This window comes from Drosophila obscura, unplaced genomic scaffold (assembly GCF_018151105.1).
Source record: "Drosophila obscura isolate BZ-5 IFL unplaced genomic scaffold, ASM1815110v1 contig_151, whole genome shotgun sequence".
NCBI lineage: Eukaryota > Metazoa > Arthropoda > Insecta > Diptera > Drosophilidae > Drosophila > Drosophila obscura.
In genome coordinates, this window is record NW_024542737.1 from 1443881 (window position 1) to 1463303 (window position 19423).

The window sequence follows — 19423 nt, forward strand, 5'->3', positions numbered from 1 at the left end:
ATTAACGCAAAAGGAGCGTCACAATATGGAAAATGGACGTTTTCGGGCGTTTTCGAATTTAAGTTAAGTTACTTATTTTCCTCGGTATATTACGGTATATTGTGAACATGAGTAGGTATATTGTATATTGGTATATTTCTGAGGGTCAGTCGGTATATTTGACAGATAAGTCCGCGGGCACACTGATCCCAGGCGCTTTAAACGTATAAAATTCGGATTAAAATCAGTGAAAACAGCGAGAAAGGCAAGATGGCCCATTTCGTCCACAATCCATGTAAGTTGAAACTCAATTACCGGATGGAATCGCACAATCGCACGCCTTTTCGTTGTTGCGAAATTCTTGCACACATTGCACGCTCTTCCTTTTGTCGTTGCAGCGGAACAGAACTATTACTTCAAGAACAGCATTGCCTACACAGAAGACCACATTCCAGTGCAGAAGCTGTATATGTACAAGATCCCAACGGATGTAGGTGTCCTGTCGCCCTTTTCTCCAGCTTTAAACATACTCTGAAACATTCCACTTCTTATCTTCCCTCGCAGTTAAGTCAATTAACGCTGCATTCACACTTCTCAAACTATGGACGCGTTTTGCGCATGCAACTTTTTGGGCACAGTGGCGGTAGACGAGCTACTGGCAGACCAAATCGCTATCGGTTCCAAACTGGCTGTGTATTCTATGAGAAGACACAGGACGCCGCCAAGTGAGTATGCCGGCCACACTACTGTGTGTGTGTGTGTGGCGCCCGCCAGATTTGGACCCTCTTCACTGATAACTCTCCCATTCTTAGAGCACTGCACAGCCGGATACACCATGTAAACGGGCGTCGGTTCAATGTGCAAGCCAGCGATAGCTGGCATCAGCCAGATGCCTTCGGACCAGACGACCAGGAGGAGGCAGGGCAACTGTTTCCGCTCATTTTGAATCTCAACGATCTCTGCTTGGAGATGGTGATGAGTTATCTCTCGATGCACGACCAGATGGTCTTCGCTCGGACATGCCTTCGCTTCCGCGCCGTCTACCAGCAGGCCACGGCCAGACTGCACAAATCAATTGATTTGTACGATTTCGAGGGCCTGACTGTCTGGGACCTTCGAGAATTTTTCAATCTATCTGGTGCCTATGTTCAGAACATTACCGGAGTGATTCCGCCGATGCGCTTTCAGCGCTTATGCGACTTTCTTGCGAACAATTGTTTGAATTTGAAAACCTTGACGCTGCACGCCAGCCCGTTGACACCGCGAAATATGTCCAAGATCTTCGCCAAAATGACCAAGCTGGAGGCGCTGGAACTGCCCCAGAATCAGCTGACTGATGAGTGCATCTCGGCCCTCAAGAACTGTCGAAGCCTGAAGTTGCTCAATATTGCTGGCAACCCAATTACCGGAGCATCCCTGGACGAGCTCTCCCCATCGATTGAATGTCTCACGCTGTCGGGATGCCCTCGCTTTCAGGGCGAATATCTCTCCAATATTTGCAAGGCGTTCACCAACCTAAAGACGCTGAACGTGAAGAACATTGACACAATGAGTTCTCAAGCCTATAAAACGATGATCAAGGAGAACTCGGGCGCTTCTTTGGAGGTGCTTCGCATAAGCGCCGTGCCAAGGGAGACGTACGAGTACGTGGCCCAGCTGCCAAACCTTAGGAGCTTGACCATTTATATCGGCCTACCTGGCCGCACCCTGCGCTTGGAGCTTTTTCAACAGCTGGCCGAACATAAGGCCGAACAGCTGGAGCGCTTAGAGGTTTATGGGGGCTCCGCTTTGTCCCCGGAATTGTTTCTCCACATTGCCAAATTAAGAGGCCTGCGCACTCTTATCCTACCTCAAGTCCTTGCTATGACTGACATTGCCCTGACGACGTTTTCGAGCCTCAAAAATCTGCAGCAGATCAATCTAAAGTGCAACAAATTGCATGACTCTTCGGTTTTGTTTCTGTTCGAAGCTTGCCCCAAGCTGCATACCCTAGGTCTAGAAGACTGCGAAGGAATAACCGAGAAATTGGTACATGGAATCGTCAAGAAGCTGCGCACGAACATTGCGAACAAGGAGAATCAACGCAACTTGCCAGTCCAGCTCTGTGTATCGGGCACTCAAGTCAACAATCTCATCAATCATGTGAGTCCTGGACGCTTTTATAGATCGAATTCGCGAATTGATTGACCATCTTCTGTTGAAATTGCAGCATCCTGATGTCACTCCCAAGGATATCATTGAGGTGAAGAACGTTTGCAATTGTAACTATGATGCCATGTATCTGGACTTTCACAGCCTGGTGTTCGATGACTTTGACTTTGAGCCAGACGATATGGACGATCTGGACGATGATTTGGACAGCGAGTCCGATGCTGAGTCGGACTACTACGGCGATGACATGTTCGATTTCGGTTTCCTAAGCGCTAACGACGACGAAGACTCTGACTTCGAGGTTGGCTACCATCCTCCCCCATGGGAGTAGTAGCCTTGCTACTGAAATGTTACTTTTGGTTTGCCACATCGTTTCATTGAATTTGATTATTTTTAACACACATTTTTATTCAAGAATCAAGAATATTTATAATTTCCCCACTGTTGAATTTCGAAATGGATTGATTATGTACAAATAAAGAAGTTCGAATGGATAATGAGCATCTAAAATAATGATTTCTTTAATTCAAGATCAGAATAAATGAAAGTGCTTTCTGCTTTGATCATAGTATATTTTCATTTATTTTATATAGTTTATGTGTGTTTAAAATTCACTTCTAGACGCATTTCATATTACAATTTTAATTTGTCTTCTTTTCTTTTTGTTGAAAACCTAAAAATTATCGTTGTTCACTTGGTATTTGTTGTATTGTACGTTCTGCCATGGCAATTTTGCAGTTTACTTGCATTAATTAAGCGCTAATTGGTGTTTTTTGTTTGTTTGTTTTTTTTTTGGTTGGATATTCTTAGATTGTAGAGAGCAATATTCACTTTAATTGACTTTTGAAAATTGCACCAAAGGGTATGCGTTTGCGTTTTTAACATAATTAATTTCAGCAGGAATGAATAAGTAATTAAAATTGCTTTAAATACTAATTAGCTTAAAGGGGAAAACACTTTCGAATAGTACAATATGTAGATAAATAGAATTAACAATCTCATACGTACGTATGTATATATAATAATAGGATATACATATAGTTTAAAGCACAGTGAATTTCGTTTGCTAACTGCGATACAGATACACAGCTGGAGACAAACATAACACAAACATAATACTTTCACGAGTGTGGAGGGAGAAGCTTAGAAGCATACAACACACACTTGCTCTACAGACAGATATGTGATACGCAGTAACAATAATAAAGTTGAGAATCGTTTTCCGAGTATTTAGTTTATAGTTTATAGTAGCTAACGATTCAGGCAGCTGGCTGTGCTGTGCAAGTGGCGAGGCAAGGATGGGATGAGATGGGGTAAACGTGGCCTAAACTAGGATGCTCTATATATAATACCATGTTCATGCATGCATGCATGTATGTATATGCTTTGTGTATAACTATGTATGTATGCATCCATATTTTCTGATAAATTATTGTACTCTCTTGCTAGTGCCAAATGCCATTTGGCCGCATTTTATAATTGTCCAATTGCCATTCCACTTCCAATCCCATAAACTTTTGAGTATTTCTTAATGAATTTTGACTTCTCTTCTTCCGTCTTCTGTCCAACATACGAGTATTTGGTTGAGATTATTGCATTGTATTGCTCGCGTTCACTTAGAGGGTGACGTCGTGCTCCTCATCGAGCATTTCGACAAACGCCCGCGGCACGAGTCCCTTCATGAGGCCCTGCTTGGCGTACATGTAGTCCTCGTTCACGGGCGAGCACTCGGTGACAAATATGACCTACAGATGCGCAATATTAAATGGGGGTCGACCAATGTTAGGCCTGCACTCACCTCGTTCGCGTTCAGATTAAGCTCGGTGTGATCCTTGGCATCGTATGAGCACAGGACACGTGCCCGCTGCATTTGATCCGTATTGACATGCATGGGCTGATTGGTGGGCCTGTGGCCGGATGATGCCTGACTGCTGCTGTTATTGTTGCCCGGACCACGGGTCGCCGACGGTCCGACAGTTGCGCTGGACGTGTTGGCACTGGCGTTGTTCAGATCGAGCGGTATGTATGGTGTCGGACCTCCCAAGCTGATGGAAGACGCAGAGGCAGATGCAGAGTTTAATGGTTTTGTGATTTGATTATGCTGCTCAAATGGATGGGAATGGGGCGCTACGGAAACCGGATTTGATTATGTGCATCCACAACAACAAAAACGATAAGAGCGAGCAAGGAACAACCTATCGCTTAAATTACAATACGTATAGTTTTATAAATAATGTTAACTGGAATCAGGTTGGATTCGTTTTTGATTTTTGGTTTTTTGGTCAAAAGCCGCAGAAGAATTTTCATTGAGATTAAACTGTTGATATGGCAGTCGTATCGAATTCTATGTTAAAGTCTTCCAGCAGATTCGTTAGGGACTTGTCAATTTCATTATCGCTATCTAGGGCTATTCCCACTAAGGAATCGGAATCACAGGAATGCATCGACACAGAGCTGGGAGGCCCACCATCAACATCTTCGCTATTGATGCGCAGGCGCGGCTTGGGATGCTGCATCCTGTAAGACCACAAAACAATAACCGAGAGTGAGATGACCAGAGGCGCCATAGAGCTAGCTCGCGGACGTGACCATCCTACACAGAGTGCACGAGATTTGCTGTTGGTGCCTAGTCGAGAGTCTTTGTTTGTCTGTCATCAGCATCAGCATCATCATCCTCTTTATCTTCATTGGTCACCATCTGATACTCACTTGGCCAGCTCCCGCTGCAGGTTCTCCATGACATCACCGCACTGCTTGTAGTAGCGCACCTGGGTCTGGATGAAGGCATGCAGATGGCGCAGGTGGGAGGCCTGCGATGTGCTAATCCCGTCCAGCAGCAGCTTGGTTATTTCCGACTGGCGGTCAAACTCGGCCTGGGCCACGCGCAGGTCGCGCTCTGCCTGTGAAGAAAGAACAAATTAGTGATCTGGGGCTGCATAACCGATGAGCAATAGGTATGGGCATGGTCCAAGGTCTGATACCTGTTCCAAGGCAGCCTCTGGCGAGATGCCATCTTTCTATGAACCACAATAAATCAAACCAACAATCCACACAAAGGCAGCGCAAAGCAAAGTAGGAAAAATATCGAAAGTCAATAAGCCATTATGACCGACCCCACTTCTAACTCCACCCCCCTTTCCAAGCACTTACCGACTGCTGGCCCAGCATGCTGCGCGCCTTCTTCACCCGGTTCTTGCAGGCGTCCAGATCCAAGCGCTTCGAATCAAGAATGCCGCGCTCTTTGCTAATCGTCTTCATCTCGCCCTCCAAGAATTTACGCAATGGTTGCGTAAAGCAAATGCCCGAGGTGGCAATGAAGTCGTGCTCGCACTGGCCCAGCTTCTGCTCGGCCTGCCCGACTTTGATCAGGGCCTGGCCATAGGGCAAATCCTGTCCAAAGTCCCCGCCGGCCTCAATCATGTCCAAGGCCAAGTGCTCCAAGTTACTCAATCGCTTCGGCCTCGACTTATCTATCTTCTCGAATATGTAATCTTCCACACGGTTCTGCGGATTCGGTATCAGCACCGATTCTGTGTCCTTCACGAGCTTCTCTGTCCATGTCTTGGTCACATCGGCACGCTCGGCAAGGTTTTGAAAGTGCAAGTCGTATTCGGTGCGCTCGGTGGTGCCAAGTCTCTCCTCGGTCAGCTAGGAGGAAAAGGGCAAAGAGCGTCAGTGCTGAGTGCTTGTATGGGCCCAAGCCCAACCCCCAAAAGCCCATTCATCCCCACCCGTTTTTTCTTGCACCCATCATTGATTTCTTTACCTGAACCACACGCGATATTGTGCTGCCTGCTTCCTTCACCAGGTTCTTCATATTGAAATGGGGCAGATTTATGTTCATTTTGGAGTTGTGTTGTTCTCCTTGCCAGTTACTAATTTATATTTTCTTATTGAATTGTTTGTATTTTAAGCAGCAAGCAGTGTGACCGCGGATTTGTCGATAAAATATACCCCGTCTCACACTCAGAAATATACCGTAATATGCCTTCTTATTTTCAAAATATACTTTAAATATACCAAGAAAAAAAGACCGGATTAACGGATTAATCATGAATTAATTTAAATTTGTAATTTTATTAAAAGCTACGGATATTTAATTCTAGGATGGATACTGTGGGTGGGCACCGCGTCTAATTAATCTGCTTCCAGAAGCCGCCGCAATGGCAATGCAGCCACTTATTGAACCAGGCCTTTAGCGCCGAAGTTTTGGCCACTTTGTTGGCATTGTTGACGAAGACAAAGCCACAGCGGGCGCACCGTCTGATGGTGGTGGGATGGGCGCCGAGCTGAAGATTGCTGACGCCATCTTTCACCGACTTGGCAAAGACAACATCCTCCATCTCCATGTCCTGCAGGCACGACGGCTCCACCAGGGAGGTGAACATGAGGTGACCCGACTTCACGGCAGCAAATCCCTGGGCACTGAGCAGCGTGGTGGGATTGAACTTGTTCAGCTGAGGAATGAGAAGCTGCTTGGAGAGAAGACTGCACTCGTCCAAGAGCATCTCGTCCGGCTCTGCGGGGTTCTGGGACAGGCGCGTGAGCAGGCGGAACAGAATGACCAGCACGTCAATGTTGTCCATGGTCTTGGTGTAGACGGGAAGGCATTGGGTGTTCAGCAGGCCCCAGATCCGTATCATGACGAGCAGCTCTCTCAGGCTGCTAATGGCGTTAATGTCTCGGCTGATGTCGTAGCTGGGACGCTTACCGGACAGCTTGTACTTCATCACCTCCTCAGGCAGGCGATTGAGAATGTTGAGCGCCAGATCGGTGACCCATTGGATCAGTTGCTGCAAACTCTGCAGCATCACAGGCTCCACTGTGAAATCCTTGGCATCAAGGTTCAGCATCACTGTGTCCACGTCCGGTATGGACTCGTTTAGCTTTGTCGTCAGATTATCGGCGGGTCCCTTGTCCTGGTAGCCCAGGTCGGAGGGGCGCAGAAGGCTCTTGAAGGTGGTGGATATGGCATGAAGAATGATCAGATTGTCAAACTCCTGCTGCTGCACGCGGCAGAGATTGCTCTTGAGGGCCAGAAAGTTGGCATAGTAGTAGTTCTTCACATACGATGGCTGGCGCGAAAAGTTATCCGTCAGCTTCTCCACCAGGGGCTCCAGGTTACCCAGGTTCAGGAGCAGTACGTCGCTGGCATCGCAGCCCGTGACAATGCAGTACTCCAGCAGGAGCAGTGGGGAGCCACTCTGTTTCAGCAGTGGCGCTTGCATGGCATACAGCTGGGCGTGCGTATCGAAGATCAGCAGCATTTGGCTGGTGGGGGTGAGGTCTCCGCTCACAAATTTCACTCCACTGCTGTCGGACACTTTATCGAACTGCGTGTGGTTCAGTTGCTTCAGATTATTGGGCTCCAGCACCTGGACACTGTTGTCCTGGAGTATCGCATAGACCGGCGAGCATTCCGCCGTGGCCGGCATGAGGCGTGAGAGGCAGAGATCAGCAAGCGGAGCATTCAAATGGAGCTTGGCCACCTGCTCCCAGCTTTCCGACTGCACGAATTCGTTGCCCTTATTGGAGCCGCCTCCCTGAAGCAGGGCGTGGACATTCTGGTGCCTGCGTGTAAGGGTCCATTGCTCCAGCAAGCTGCCTCCCTCTGGACAGGAGTAGGCTATGAAGATTACGTCGTCGTTGGCCACCCGCGTCCACTTCAGGTGACTGATGAGCTTGCCCTCCAGCGGATTGAGGAATATACTAGCCTGAGACTCGGACTTGATGGCCATGTGCTGCTCCAGGCCCAGGTCTCCTTCCATCATCAGGGAGATCTTGAAGCACTGCACGAGCTGCTGCTGCCAGCCACAGCTGAAGGCCACATTGACAGCTCCCGAGGGACTCGGCGCCATACTGCAGTGCTCTATGAAGCTCCTGGAGATGCCAATGCTGTGCAGGACGGGCGTCAGCTCAACAATGTCATTGCCAGCGCCCTCAGCGCTGGGAAACTTTTGCAGCAGGGGCAGGCTGAATGCTCCCAGGAGGCCAGAGGATGTCAGCAGAATACAGCCTTCGCTGGCCACCCCGCCGAAGCCGCTGAGCGTGGGCCGCTGCTCCAGACGCTCAAATTTCTCCGCATAGTATGTGTGCTCCTTCTTCTGGGGATTGAACAGGACTCCCTTGCCGTTGTGGAAGAACTTGGCCTCTATGATGTCCTCGCTTGGGATGTTGGCATGGTACTGCAGAAGCCAGCTGTTGATGGACTGATTCTTGGGCTGCCAAATCTCCACGCGTCCGCCGACATAGCCGAGCAGCAGCTGCTCCCCATTGGCACTCCACTCGAGCACATTGATCAGGGACTTTGAGGAGCACACCTTGTAGTACTCCCACGGCGTCACAATGTCGCTGACATACACATGACTGTTGCTGGCCCCCACAGCCACGCCGGCGCTACTGCTGTCGCCAGGGCCATGCGAAACGATGGCGCTTTGAAGCGAGCTGAACGCGATAATGTTGCGAGCCGACACAGAGCATAGCACCAGCTTGTGGGGAAACACGCTGTCTTTACCGAACTCCTTGCTCTCCACCTTGTAGAGAATCGTCATTTTTCAAAACAAATACTTTCGTAAACAAAACAATTCGTCAAACCCAAGAGGTGGACAGCCTAACCTGCTAGTGACGGCGTAAATATCGATAATACACTTCACTACTACACACAACTAGTCTATCGAATATCAATAGTTCAGACGATAATCAACACTGCCTTCCGTCGATAGCCGTTTGTTCAGCTTTTTTCCTTATTTACTTTTTGTATTTTTAGTAAAAATAATTAATTGGAAATGAAATAATTTAATCTGTAAAATTCAAATGAGGAAATCGACACAGCACAGCACAGCTGAATATCGGATTTAGTTTGACAGCATCCAAACAAGAGTCGCAAAGCAAACCGGCTTTGTTGTCGTTATCATTCAATCTGTTTGGAGCGTTTCCGAAAGTTTATTGAACTCCGACGCAGCGTGCATTAACTTACGGCAATAAATACACAATGATTAAGATTAAGCCTACTTAGAAACGAGAGTGTCGCGGCTGGCCTACACCAGGTTAGCGTAGCGCAAGCCCTTGACCAAACTGCCGCTGAAGCTGTCGCTGTCGATGAAGCGAATGCCATCTTCTAGACAGGACTGAACACTGCAAGGATACTCTGCACCGTACGCACTGCTGTCCCAGCGTATCTGCAATTCGTAGGACAGCTCCGGGGTGAGTACACACGCCTCATCGAGGCGCCAGCTGAGGTGCAGGTCGCAATTGTATTTTGTGATCTGGTTTTGAATGACATGACTCCACACGGGATTGGTAGGCGCTTCCTGGCCGTCGGCCGGCAGCTCACAAAGGTCCAGCCGCAAGGACTCGCGATACTCCAGGGGCAGGTGAACCTGAACGTGGCCAAAGTTGCCGGTCAGGTTGGGGGGCAGGCGACTGTTTAGGACCACTCCCATGAGAGAGATGAAGCGAGGGCTCTTGAGGCGGAGACGCCACAAGGGAGACTCTGCATCGACGGTAAACGGCCGGCAGGCCTTGTAGTAGCAGCGCTCTACTGAGACAATGGCAGCCGGAGCAGGAGATTGCACTTCATCGGAAGCATTCACATTCACTGGCCACGAGTTGGCCTCTGGCCCCAGGCCATGGACCACCAAGTCCGCATCGCTGGGACCCAGGCCCAGCTGCTCACACTCCTGCTGCGTCCACTCGTAGACATACCAGATGAGCAGCTTGTGCGGCTCCTTGCAGGCGGCTATGATCGTTTTGACGCACTCCTTGGACACATGGACATAGTGCTCCTTCAGATGGGTCATGTACTGGGCATTGTTCACGCAGCAGCGCATGAAGAAGGTCATGCAGACCTCCAGCAGACTGTCCAGGCCCATGCACACGCTCAGCTCCAGAGCCGGCAGAATGTTGGAGAAGCGCAGCTTCCTGGTGATGGCCACCAGAGAGTCGGCTATCAGCTGATCCAGCAGATACTTCTCCGCCGCGTAGTAGAGCTCAACGCAGGCCACCAGCTCCAGGCTGTTGTAGTCCACGCTGCCCGTGTAGATGTACTCGACCAGGACCTTGAAGATGGCCGCACTGATGTCGTGTATCTCGATCTCCGGCTCGTTCTCCTGCATCGGTCCGAAGAACATGGCCTCAAAAACGGGACTGGCGGCACTCAGGATCAGCTTGTGGCACTTCAACTGCTCCTCGCAGACGTGGAACACGCAGTCCGTGTACTTTTCCCTGTGCAGAAGCTCGGCATACCGACGCCCCAGCAGGCTGCCCACGCTGGCCTGCTCCTTGTGATGGGTCACGGCCAGTTCCACCGCAGAGCTGCTCATCTGAAAGAGGGAGAAAGGCCATAAATATGGATGAGATGAGATGGAGAACCGGTTGCCAATTTGCTCGTGCTCATGCCGGCCCATCAATCATTCTTTAGATAATGGAAACTATTTCGGTGCGGGCGAATAGAAAGCGAGAAACGCCGAAAAAGTCGCAGGCGAAAGAGAGAAAAAGAAAGACGTTGAATTTAATTTTGTTTGCTGGCAGTTAACCGATTAGGGAACCGAATGTGGAGTGTTCTCCATATTTTATGATAGCTTCTTTAAGAGGGCGTGTCTCATAGGGCGATCTGATTTGATAAGAAACCCCCACTTTAGAATGCCCTGCCGCTGTAATGCCAAGGGCATTCCCCAACCCAGCCGTACACCGTACCGACAAGTGCTCGTACTATTGTGACAAAGTGACGTAATTTGAATGGAATAATATAATATCAATTGAATGGCTAAAGCTGCCGTAGATTTCCTTAGTCATGGCCAAGAACGTGCCATACACACATGTATGTACATACAGACCTCTACATACATATGTACATATGCCAGACGTATTTCGTTTATCAATAAGCCAGAATAATACTACGAAGTGTCGGTCTGTCGGCCAGTTAGTTATTCACATCTAATGCCGGCTCGCATTTCGTTCTACTACATACATATGTATGTATGTGGAGGGGGCTTTCGTTTGCCTATTTATATTTGAGTGTTTTGCGCATGGGGGTAAATACATAACCGGTTTAAAGTGTTTTTCTACAGATTTTAGTTGTCGGCTTGTGGCCTAGGCTACGGTGACTTCCAGGGGGACTTCTCCAGAATACTTCTGGAAGAGCAGTTTGCTGGAATGCACGAAGGGATGTGTAGGATATTAAAATCCCTGCCAAAACTATTGCCAACTGATGGACTCTGTCCAGGGACTGTAGGGTGCATATGTAAACTGCGGGCTCGGCTCCGGAGTGTTAATCTTTGATTTTGAGCATTCCTGAATCGAACCCCAGCGATTGTTTACCTTCCCCCGGAGACAATCAATTATCTCGTGATCTCTAATATTGCTGCGCAGATTGTTTACTCTCTGTCCCTGTCCCTCTGAATCGCAATTCAAAGTTGCATAAAATTCACCTTGGAGCGGTTAAGGGTTCTCAGATTTGTGGGCGACCTTAAAACAAATTCTTTATGATTTGTATTTTAGTAATTTAAAAAAACAAAATTGGATTATTTAAGTGGATATTTTTCCAAGAAGAACACACACCTTTTGGCACTGTGACAAATTCTTTTCAAACAAAAGCGATCGCAACTGGCTATCTATATAGCATATGGTGTTCTATATAGTGTAGAAATTCAATTTTATCGAGAGGTTCACGAAAATAAAAATTAATTTCACGCGAACTTTTGGGCGAGGCTAATTGGGCGACAATTTGTTCGCCGTTTTTCTGCTCTGGCAGCCGAGGAGCGTCGCAGTCAGCTGAACTTGACCGATATCGCGGACTTTATATGCTGATCGCACACGCCAAACGCCAAACCAAAACAGACGCAACCAGCTGTTCGGCGCGGAGAACGAGGCTGATCGAAAACGTAAACGCAAACGAGAATGGAACTGAGAACTGAGAACCGTTGAGCGCAACGCGCCACCTTCAACTGATCTGATGGACAGACAGGTAGAGCTATCCAAGCGATCGTTTGCGTCCGATCGCTGGCTGCGCTCTCTCGCGAGCTCGGTCTTGCCTCTCTCCATACCTTTCAATGCTCTCAGTTCTCAGTCACTCTGCAGCCTGTTGGTGAAGAATCTTCCGTCCTGAAATGTCTAAAGGTGTTTCTTTCAAACAGTTCTGCTGCAGGTGTCGAAGGGACTTTGTTGGGCCTCGTCCTTGGCATCCCACTGTTTGCTGGGATGCTAAGGCCCACTTTTCGGATACCTGTGCTCCAGCAGAAGGGGACAATTTGCCATTACGCTGGTTGTGGTGCTGGCTGCCACGGTCATGTCAAGGATTTTGAGCACCAAAACTCCTGCGTCTGTTCCCATATCCCATTTAGAGCCACAACTCAAGGGGATGTCGCTACCAATGCTCGTCTGGTGCTATCTTTATAATGGTGTCTCTCCCGCCTTCATTGAGATTACAAATTAAGCGTCTTCCAGCGATTGCCAACCTTGAACCCTTTCAATTGCCTCTTCTTCAGTTCAGGCCGAGAGAAGCTGCCAGAGAAGGAGAAGCTGCCGGCCAGCCACACCACACCAAAGCAAAGCTATTTCTGTAAGCCCAACCATCTTGGATACTCTGCCCCTGGGAGTGTGTGGTGTGGGGTACATGGGTTCTGGCAACCGCAGAAGAGGCAAACTTATCTGATCTTTAATGGAATACAAACGCTATCTAATCGCTTATAATTGTAGCTAATTTTAAATGTTTGCTTTCTTAGAACTGAGTCGAAGACGTTTTTGGGATCGCAACCTTCATTAAATTATGGGAATTTGAATTGATTTTGTTACATCTGGCACATGTGCATCGCTGATATTTTTCTATAGAGTATCCTGGCTTCGGTGTTGGGCTAAGATTAGTTCTTCCGCCGCTTCATCTTGGGCAGCTGCTTTGGCTCAGACCTTAGCTGTGCCTTTAACTTTGGCATGTGGCTGGCGGAAACAGGTAATGTGGCCTCTCGATGGAGGCTGGGCCCTCACGCACATTCACACGAAAAAAAACACACACACAATCCCAGGGAGACCTGGCACACACACACATGTTCTCGCACGTGTAAGTTCTTTTATGGTTTGCCAAGCCTCCTCATGCTGCTCCCTTCTCTTTCTCAAACTTCTTTTGCAGCCCCCTGGTATGCACCTCTCGCCCGGACATCTCAAAGTCGTGCTCATTCTCGCCCTGCTGCAGGACCTGCAGATAAGACCACAGAAGGATATATTCAGGGCACATCTCGAACGGGATCTGCGGCTGTGTCCGGCCTGCTTTGCCGGACAGCGTTGGCAGTGCGAGGAAATCTTCGAGGACATCGCGGAGCCCTCGGACTGGAGCAAGCTGCTCAAGAGCATCAGTCTGCTGTTCGATCGTCGTGAGATTTACTTTCTGCAATTGAATGGGGGGGCCCAGCTGGTGGCCAAAAGAAAGGCCATTGAGCAGCAACCTTACCGCAATGTGGACTCCCTGCGAAGAGAATTTCTTGAGATGGAGGAACGTCCCGGTGGGTTCCAGCTTTGCCGGAGCGGGTCCCGGACCCCTCGGTTCGTGAGTTACTTCGAACAGCGCGGCCATGAGGCTGCCACCATCTGGTACTATATGATGCACAGCGTCACCCCATTGCTGATGCAGGAACTGTTTCTGCTGGAGTTTCCAGTGCCTCGGAGCTACGGGGCCTGTGGCCTGACCCATTTTCAAGCCTATGCCGGACGCACGCTTGTGCACTACGCCGCTGCTGTCGAGAATCTGCGCCTGGAAATGGCCAGACAACTGCTTCAGCTGTCCCTAAAGCTCACCTTTGGCTTTGCGGACTTTCGCATCTTCCTAACGGACCTCACGGCAGACAATCTGGCCTTTGACGAGCCCAGCCAGAGAGTGATCCTTATCGACCTGGACTCTGTGGTCCTAGTGGACGCGTCAGCACCATTGGGCAACGCCCAGAAGTACGAGCCCCTGCCTGGCGATGGTTTCACGTTCGATGTGAAGGAATTTTGCGGTGGCCAGCAGCTAGACGCGAATGTGTATCAGGCTTGTCGGCTGCTAAAAGACTTCCTTCTCCAGGATCTGGCCAACGATAGGCTGGAGATGCTGCTAGGCCAATGCGTGCGATGCGACAACGAGACATGTGATATGCGCTTCCAGCAGGCGTACGACTTGATCAAGCTTCTGGGGGAGCTGCTGGACAGGTAGCATCTCGGACGAAGGACACGATGAGGTTGGGCTAAGGTAACATATGGAGGATACTTTAATTTAAGTAGGTAACCATGTTTAATCATACAACTCATCCATTACACGCAATATACGATCTAACTGAACTTCGCCCGAACATCTTTGAAGGAGTTTGGAGGGGCAGCAGCGTTGGCTGCTGTCGTTAACTTAGGTTAAGGTTTTGTTTTAGGTTTAGGAAGGGGGTCGTAGACATAGACGTAGGCATAGCTGTCGTGTCTGCTGGCTATCGTATGGCTGGCCGGGCCCCGGTCCGAGCTTAAATAATATCACGGGGAAAACTCAGGAAATGTATGGAATTGGATACGTGGTGTGTGATGTCTGTGAGGGTCTCCTTGTGGACGCCTCCGAACAGAATCAGCTCGCCATTGCCGGCAATGAGGCTAGACAGGATGAGGCGATCGGGGGCTCCCCGGAGCACGCCGAAGTTCTTGTACTCCACCCAGTCGAGTGCGGGTTCGCTGCTGCTGAGTATGCCTGAGATGTCGCAAACGAAAAGAGATTGCACGTTGCAGCGCAGTCGCTTGGGTGAGGGGGCGCGCAACGGCTGGGGCTCCACCTGTGCGGCTGCGGGTGCACTTCGCCGTGAGTTCCGTATGGCATTCATCTTCTCCTCCATGCGTCGGATGCGTTCATTGTGGTCTCGCGAAGCGCTGCGCGACCGTGTGGGCACATTGAAGGCGGCCATACGGAAGGGATCCTGTGGGTGAAATTATAAATTATGCTTGGGATGCTGCATATAGTGTCGCTTGCGTCCACATACCTCGTACATCTCATCAAAGCGCTTGGGCAATCGCGGCTCGTTGTCCCGACACCGCAAGGCTAGATTTCGCTGAAGACGCTGGGCTGCATCCACATCCCCATCGGCAGCGGACAGCGAAGGGGGACGCACTGGTGGTGAAGGAGGGGAAGGAGCTGCGGCGGCAGCCGGAGCTGGAGGCGCATGCAAATCGCTCAAATGTCCGGATCGTGGCTGATAATTGTTATTGTTGTTGTTGACATTGTTGTTATGCATGAACTGCTGCGCCTGCTGCATGTTCTGGTTGAGAATGGCCCGTCGATTGGCCAAATACTGTTCCTGCGGAGCCAGGGCCCCACCCGCTCCTCCTCCAGCCCCGAGACGATTCGCGCGATTTTGGCCCAAGCCACCTCCCAGGCCTCCAGCTTGTCGGCGCTCCGGCATCAGGATACGTTGGCCGCGCTGCGGCATGTTCTGGTGAGGATTGGGTGGCGGCGGGCCACGCCCCCCGACCACGGGCACCCGACTCTGCTTCATCATTTGAAAGTCCTGCGGCATGTTGGGCGAGGGGCCCACCACCACGAGGTAGTTGTTGACCTTGCAGCCGGGATTGCACCACATGTGGACGGCCCCGAAGCGCTTGTTGCGCACGGTCAGCGTTTTCCACGACCACACATCTCTGGTCATGTCCAGCAGCCAGGCGTCCGTGTAGACCCGATTGGCTCCGCCACAGCCTCCCACAACCAGAAGGTGATTCTTGTCCAACTCGATCTGGATTTGCCCATATCTCGCACTAGGCCGCGTGTTGCCCACGAACAGCGGCTGCCACCAGCGCTGCTCGGGCAGGTCCAGCACCCAAGTGTCGTTGGAGTTGATGTTGACATCGTCCGTGATCTGATAGCCACCGAAGACAACCATGCGATCGCCATGCACCGTGGCCGAGTGGCCGGCCATGGGCGGCGGACAGGGCATAGTGTTTCGCAAAAGCCAGCGATTCTTTCCGAGATCGTAGTAGTGCAACTCATCGAACAGGCACCACGGCTGATACGGCGGGTGAAGCGAGGGATAACGCCAGCCGCCAAACAGCACGAGCTGATCCTTCCAGGCCACCATGGAGGCGCTGCCCTTGGGCGAAGGATAGGTGCCCGTGGCCACAGGCCTTGCCCAGCGCATGTGAGTCAGATCGAAGCGCCAGAGATCGTTGAAGGTGGTGTCCGAGGTGGATCCGCCGCCGAATACATACATCGAGTTGCGCTGACGCACCGCCGAGTGGGCAAACCGTCCAGCGATAAAGGCCACGGGTGAGCTACTCGCGGCGGCGGCCGTTTGTGGCGAGAAGACCTCCCAGCGCAGCCGAAAGTCGGTCAGGCCTTTCTCGAGGTTGAACTTCGAGCGGCGCACGAGATCTGCGGAGCAATTGAGAGGTGGGGAGAAGCTAGAGAATGTCTTCATCGATCGCAGGCATTTTCATACTCACTCTTCACAATGGCATGCCAGCGCTTGCACACGATGCTGCAGTGCTCCAGATCCCCATAGGGTGGTAGGTAGGTGAAGATGAACTCGAGAATCTCGTCAGGCAGCACATTCAGACTGGCGTAGCACAGGGGCGAGGGTGAGGTCGTCATGTCACAATTGTGATTCTCGCTGTCGACCTTGTGATTGCACGTGTCCATCGTAGGTCCCCGTCCTTGATGTCCTTCTTCGTACTGTGTCCTTCACCTTCAGATGCTGCGCCACTACAACAGCAAATGGGGATGGGGAGCAGGCACAAGTATGTGGAGTCACTAGGTGGTCACAGCCAGGCTCGACTTTCAGCCTGAATTTGGCTCTCGAATTTTGGCGTTTTGCGTTTTACTTCGGTAAAATTTTTAAATTTTTATAAAATGATTTATAAACAGTAGAGATTAGTGTGACCGTGGATTTATCGACAAAATATACCGCAGAATTATACCTAATTTTCTAAATATACCGAGGAAAACAAAGAACTCAACCTCTGTTAAAACAGAGACTCAGGCAGGCTCCGGTTTTCACATTCACTTTGCATTTTACTTTTCAGAAAAATGTCATACTTTTAATTTCAAGGCGTATACGCTTTGTACTGTTATTCGCCAAATGAACTCCTGTTATACCCTCGCGTTAGTGGCAGCTCCTTCAAAATTGCCTCTGTTATGTTTAACAGAGATTTATCGATAGCCAAATCGGGCTGCCACAGCTCCCAGAGGATAGATAGTCCACAAACCGCTGGGAAATTTTGGGAACTGGAAAACAATAAGGAGCATCCCCGAAATGGATTGTCGCCTGTGGGAATAGGCTATTAAATTCAATTATTTTAAGGAATTAATCTAAACTTGCTTATCTTCACACCAAATTAAATTAACATCATAAATCTATTAACATCAACTTCGAGCTGTTTCTACGCTTCGTTGTTAATGGCAAACTGTCCCGAATTGCACGTGCTGCTTTGTTTACCTTTTATTTACGGCCAAAATGAGTGCAACAAATGACAGAAAGGTGGTCATAAATAAGCGCCAAAAGGGTTTGTCGCGAGAGGCATTAGGAAAACTCACTCAAACGGAGCTGATTGATAAAATAGTCCAACTGGAGGCGTACAACTTTCAGCTGAGAAATCTTCTGCAGAAGAAGCTAACAGAGCATGATAGAAGCAACGCGGAATATGCAGAATTATTGGGTACAGGGACGGAGGCCGCCGTGCCTAAGGAGGCGACACAGTCAGGCAAGGTGCAGAAGCAACGTAAGTTCGATTGGAGTAGGTATGTGGACACCCATGAAGGATTCAAATCGAGATTTATTTACAACTCCCTTTTCAGCGCTCACAGACGTCATGTTTTGCTGAAAGTAACCTACTTTGGCTGGGACTACCAGGGTTTTGCCTGCCAGGAGGATTCCAACGATACCATTGGTGGGTTCCACTTAATTTTTTTTTACCAATGGACGTTATTTTGTCCTCTTTGAAAACAGAGTCCCATTTGTTTCGTGCCTTGACTCGTACTTGTCTCATCGAATCACGTGCCACATCCAACTACCATCGCTGTGGCCGCACGGACAAGGAAGTTAGCGCCTTCTGCCAGGTGATTTCTATAGATTTGCGCAGCAAACATACGCCTGAGACTCAGCAGGAACCTACTGCCCTGTCATCTGAAATCGACTACTGTGGCCTTCTTAACCGGGTGCTGCCCAAGAACATTCAATGTGTGGCCTGGATGCCGCTGCGGAGCCCCGTATACAGTGCCCGTTTTGATTGCACCTCGCGTAGCTATCGGTACTACTTCCCCAAGGGTGACCTGGACATTGAAGCTATGCAGGAGTCCTGTAAGCTGCTGGTCGGACATTCTGATTTTAGGAACTTTTGCAAAATGGATGTGCACAATGGTGTGACGAAATTTATAAGGAATTTACAGGCAGCGCGTGTGGCACCCTGCGAGGAGAGGTTAAACAATTCGGGTAAATATATGAGGTTGCTATTCCATTCGCAAGGACTTCATTGTTTTCGTCTATCAATAGGTTATGATATGTATTATCTGGAGATCCAAGCAAATGCCTTCCTCTGGCATCAGATAAGATGCATCATGGCCGTGCTGCTGCTGGTGGGACAGCGAAGAGAGCAGCCTCGCATTGTGAGCGATCTTCTCGATGTGGAAACTAATCCCTGCAAACCACAGTACACGCCCGCTCTTGGCTTGCCCTTAAATCTGTTCCATTGTGATTTTCGAGACAGGACGACGAGGAACATTAACCATCCAGCGGATGGTGACGAAGATGACGAGGCCATGGACACGTCTACAATGGAAGTCGAAATTACCGAAAGTTCTGCGGAAGATAAAGATGTTACAAATTGGATTTACAACGAGGAGAACTTGCAGAAGCTTATCGAGAACGTCCAATGCGAGTGGACGCAGTTCAGTGTGAAGAGCACCATGATACGAAATGTTCTCCAGCAATTGGAGCAGCTCTTGGAAAAGAACTACCACACTAAGGAAAGTGTGACAGCGCAGGTCCTTCTGCTACAGGACTCGGTCAAACCGCGTCTGTATCTTCCTCTTCTAGAGCGAAAACGTTGTGGTGAGTGTAGTGACCTCCACAGTGTATTTTTCAATTGAACCAATTGAGTTCCTTTACAGAGAGCCTGGAGAATCGCATTGAGCACTTTGTGAAAAAGCAAAGGCTGATAGTCAAGGATGAAAGCTGAACAATAAGACCTTACTAAGTAACATTTCCGCCTGTTTCTGTGTATATTAATTGTTTTAGAACATTAGAACTAAGTATTCGAATTAAAACACATAATGTATGCAGAGCATAGAGATTTGAGGATTTGGATCAAT

The 19423-nt window shown here is 49.4% G+C and overlaps 7 protein-coding genes across 10 annotated transcripts; 3 read left to right on the forward strand and 4 right to left on the reverse strand.

Moving 5' to 3' along the window:
* Positions 1 to 161: 161 nt before the first annotated feature.
* LOC111075974 lies at positions 162 to 2645 on the forward strand. Its single transcript, XM_022369528.2, has 5 exons — positions 162 to 274; positions 378 to 469; positions 544 to 704; positions 792 to 2121; positions 2189 to 2645. The coding sequence occupies exons 1-5, from the start codon at positions 250 to 252 to the stop codon at positions 2459 to 2461; spliced, it is 1881 nt and encodes a 626-aa protein (XP_022225220.2). The 5' UTR covers positions 162 to 249; the 3' UTR covers positions 2462 to 2645.
* A 188-nt stretch (positions 2646 to 2833) lies between these two features.
* On the reverse strand, positions 2834 to 6074 carry LOC111075975 (endophilin-B1). Of its 4 annotated transcripts, none has more exons than XM_022369529.2 (6): positions 5897 to 6074; positions 5281 to 5778; positions 5112 to 5147; positions 4840 to 5030; positions 3929 to 4175; positions 2834 to 3875 (listed from the first exon to the last, which is right to left on the reverse strand). In XM_022369529.2, the coding sequence occupies exons 1-6, from the start codon at positions 5972 to 5974 to the stop codon at positions 3747 to 3749; spliced, it is 1179 nt and encodes a 392-aa protein (XP_022225221.1). In that variant the 5' UTR covers positions 5975 to 6074; the 3' UTR covers positions 2834 to 3746. The 4 variants fall into 4 exon arrangements, with proteins under 4 accessions (XP_022225221.1, XP_041447725.1, XP_022225223.1 ...); XM_041591791.1 differs by lacking the exon at positions 3929 to 4175 and adding an exon at positions 4449 to 4647; XM_022369531.2 differs by lacking the exon at positions 5112 to 5147.
* A 119-nt stretch (positions 6075 to 6193) lies between these two features.
* On the reverse strand, positions 6194 to 8789 carry LOC111076002 (mediator of RNA polymerase II transcription subunit 16). The gene has a single exon (XM_022369574.2). It carries the CDS (start codon positions 8679 to 8681, stop codon positions 6264 to 6266), a length of 2418 nt encoding a protein of 805 aa, XP_022225266.2. The 5' UTR covers positions 8682 to 8789; the 3' UTR covers positions 6194 to 6263.
* Positions 8790 to 8841: 52 nt separating this feature from the next.
* Positions 8842 to 14443, forward strand: LOC111076009 (divergent protein kinase domain 2A). The gene is made up of 2 exons (XM_022369582.2): positions 8842 to 9333; positions 13253 to 14443. Exon 2 carries the CDS (start codon positions 13262 to 13264, stop codon positions 14306 to 14308), a length of 1047 nt encoding a protein of 348 aa, XP_022225274.2. The 5' UTR covers positions 8842 to 9333; positions 13253 to 13261; the 3' UTR covers positions 14309 to 14443.
* LOC111076008 lies at positions 9053 to 12071 on the reverse strand. The gene is made up of 2 exons (XM_022369581.2): positions 11689 to 12071; positions 9053 to 10451 (listed from the first exon to the last, which is right to left on the reverse strand). Exon 2 carries the CDS (start codon positions 10449 to 10451, stop codon positions 9168 to 9170), a length of 1284 nt encoding a protein of 427 aa, XP_022225273.2. The 5' UTR covers positions 11689 to 12071; the 3' UTR covers positions 9053 to 9167.
* Positions 14373 to 17004, reverse strand: LOC111076004 (F-box only protein 42). Its single transcript, XM_022369576.2, has 3 exons — positions 16561 to 17004; positions 15108 to 16489; positions 14373 to 15044 (listed from the first exon to the last, which is right to left on the reverse strand). Exons 1-3 carry the CDS (start codon positions 16754 to 16756, stop codon positions 14604 to 14606), a joined length of 2019 nt encoding a protein of 672 aa, XP_022225268.1. The 5' UTR covers positions 16757 to 17004; the 3' UTR covers positions 14373 to 14603.
* Positions 17005 to 17090: 86 nt separating this feature from the next.
* LOC111076006 (tRNA pseudouridine(38/39) synthase) lies at positions 17091 to 19398 on the forward strand. The gene is made up of 5 exons (XM_022369579.2): positions 17091 to 17854; positions 17912 to 18003; positions 18063 to 18545; positions 18606 to 19163; positions 19223 to 19398. Exons 1-5 carry the CDS (start codon positions 17571 to 17573, stop codon positions 19288 to 19290), a joined length of 1485 nt encoding a protein of 494 aa, XP_022225271.1. The 5' UTR covers positions 17091 to 17570; the 3' UTR covers positions 19291 to 19398.
* Positions 19399 to 19423: the final 25 nt, after the last annotated feature.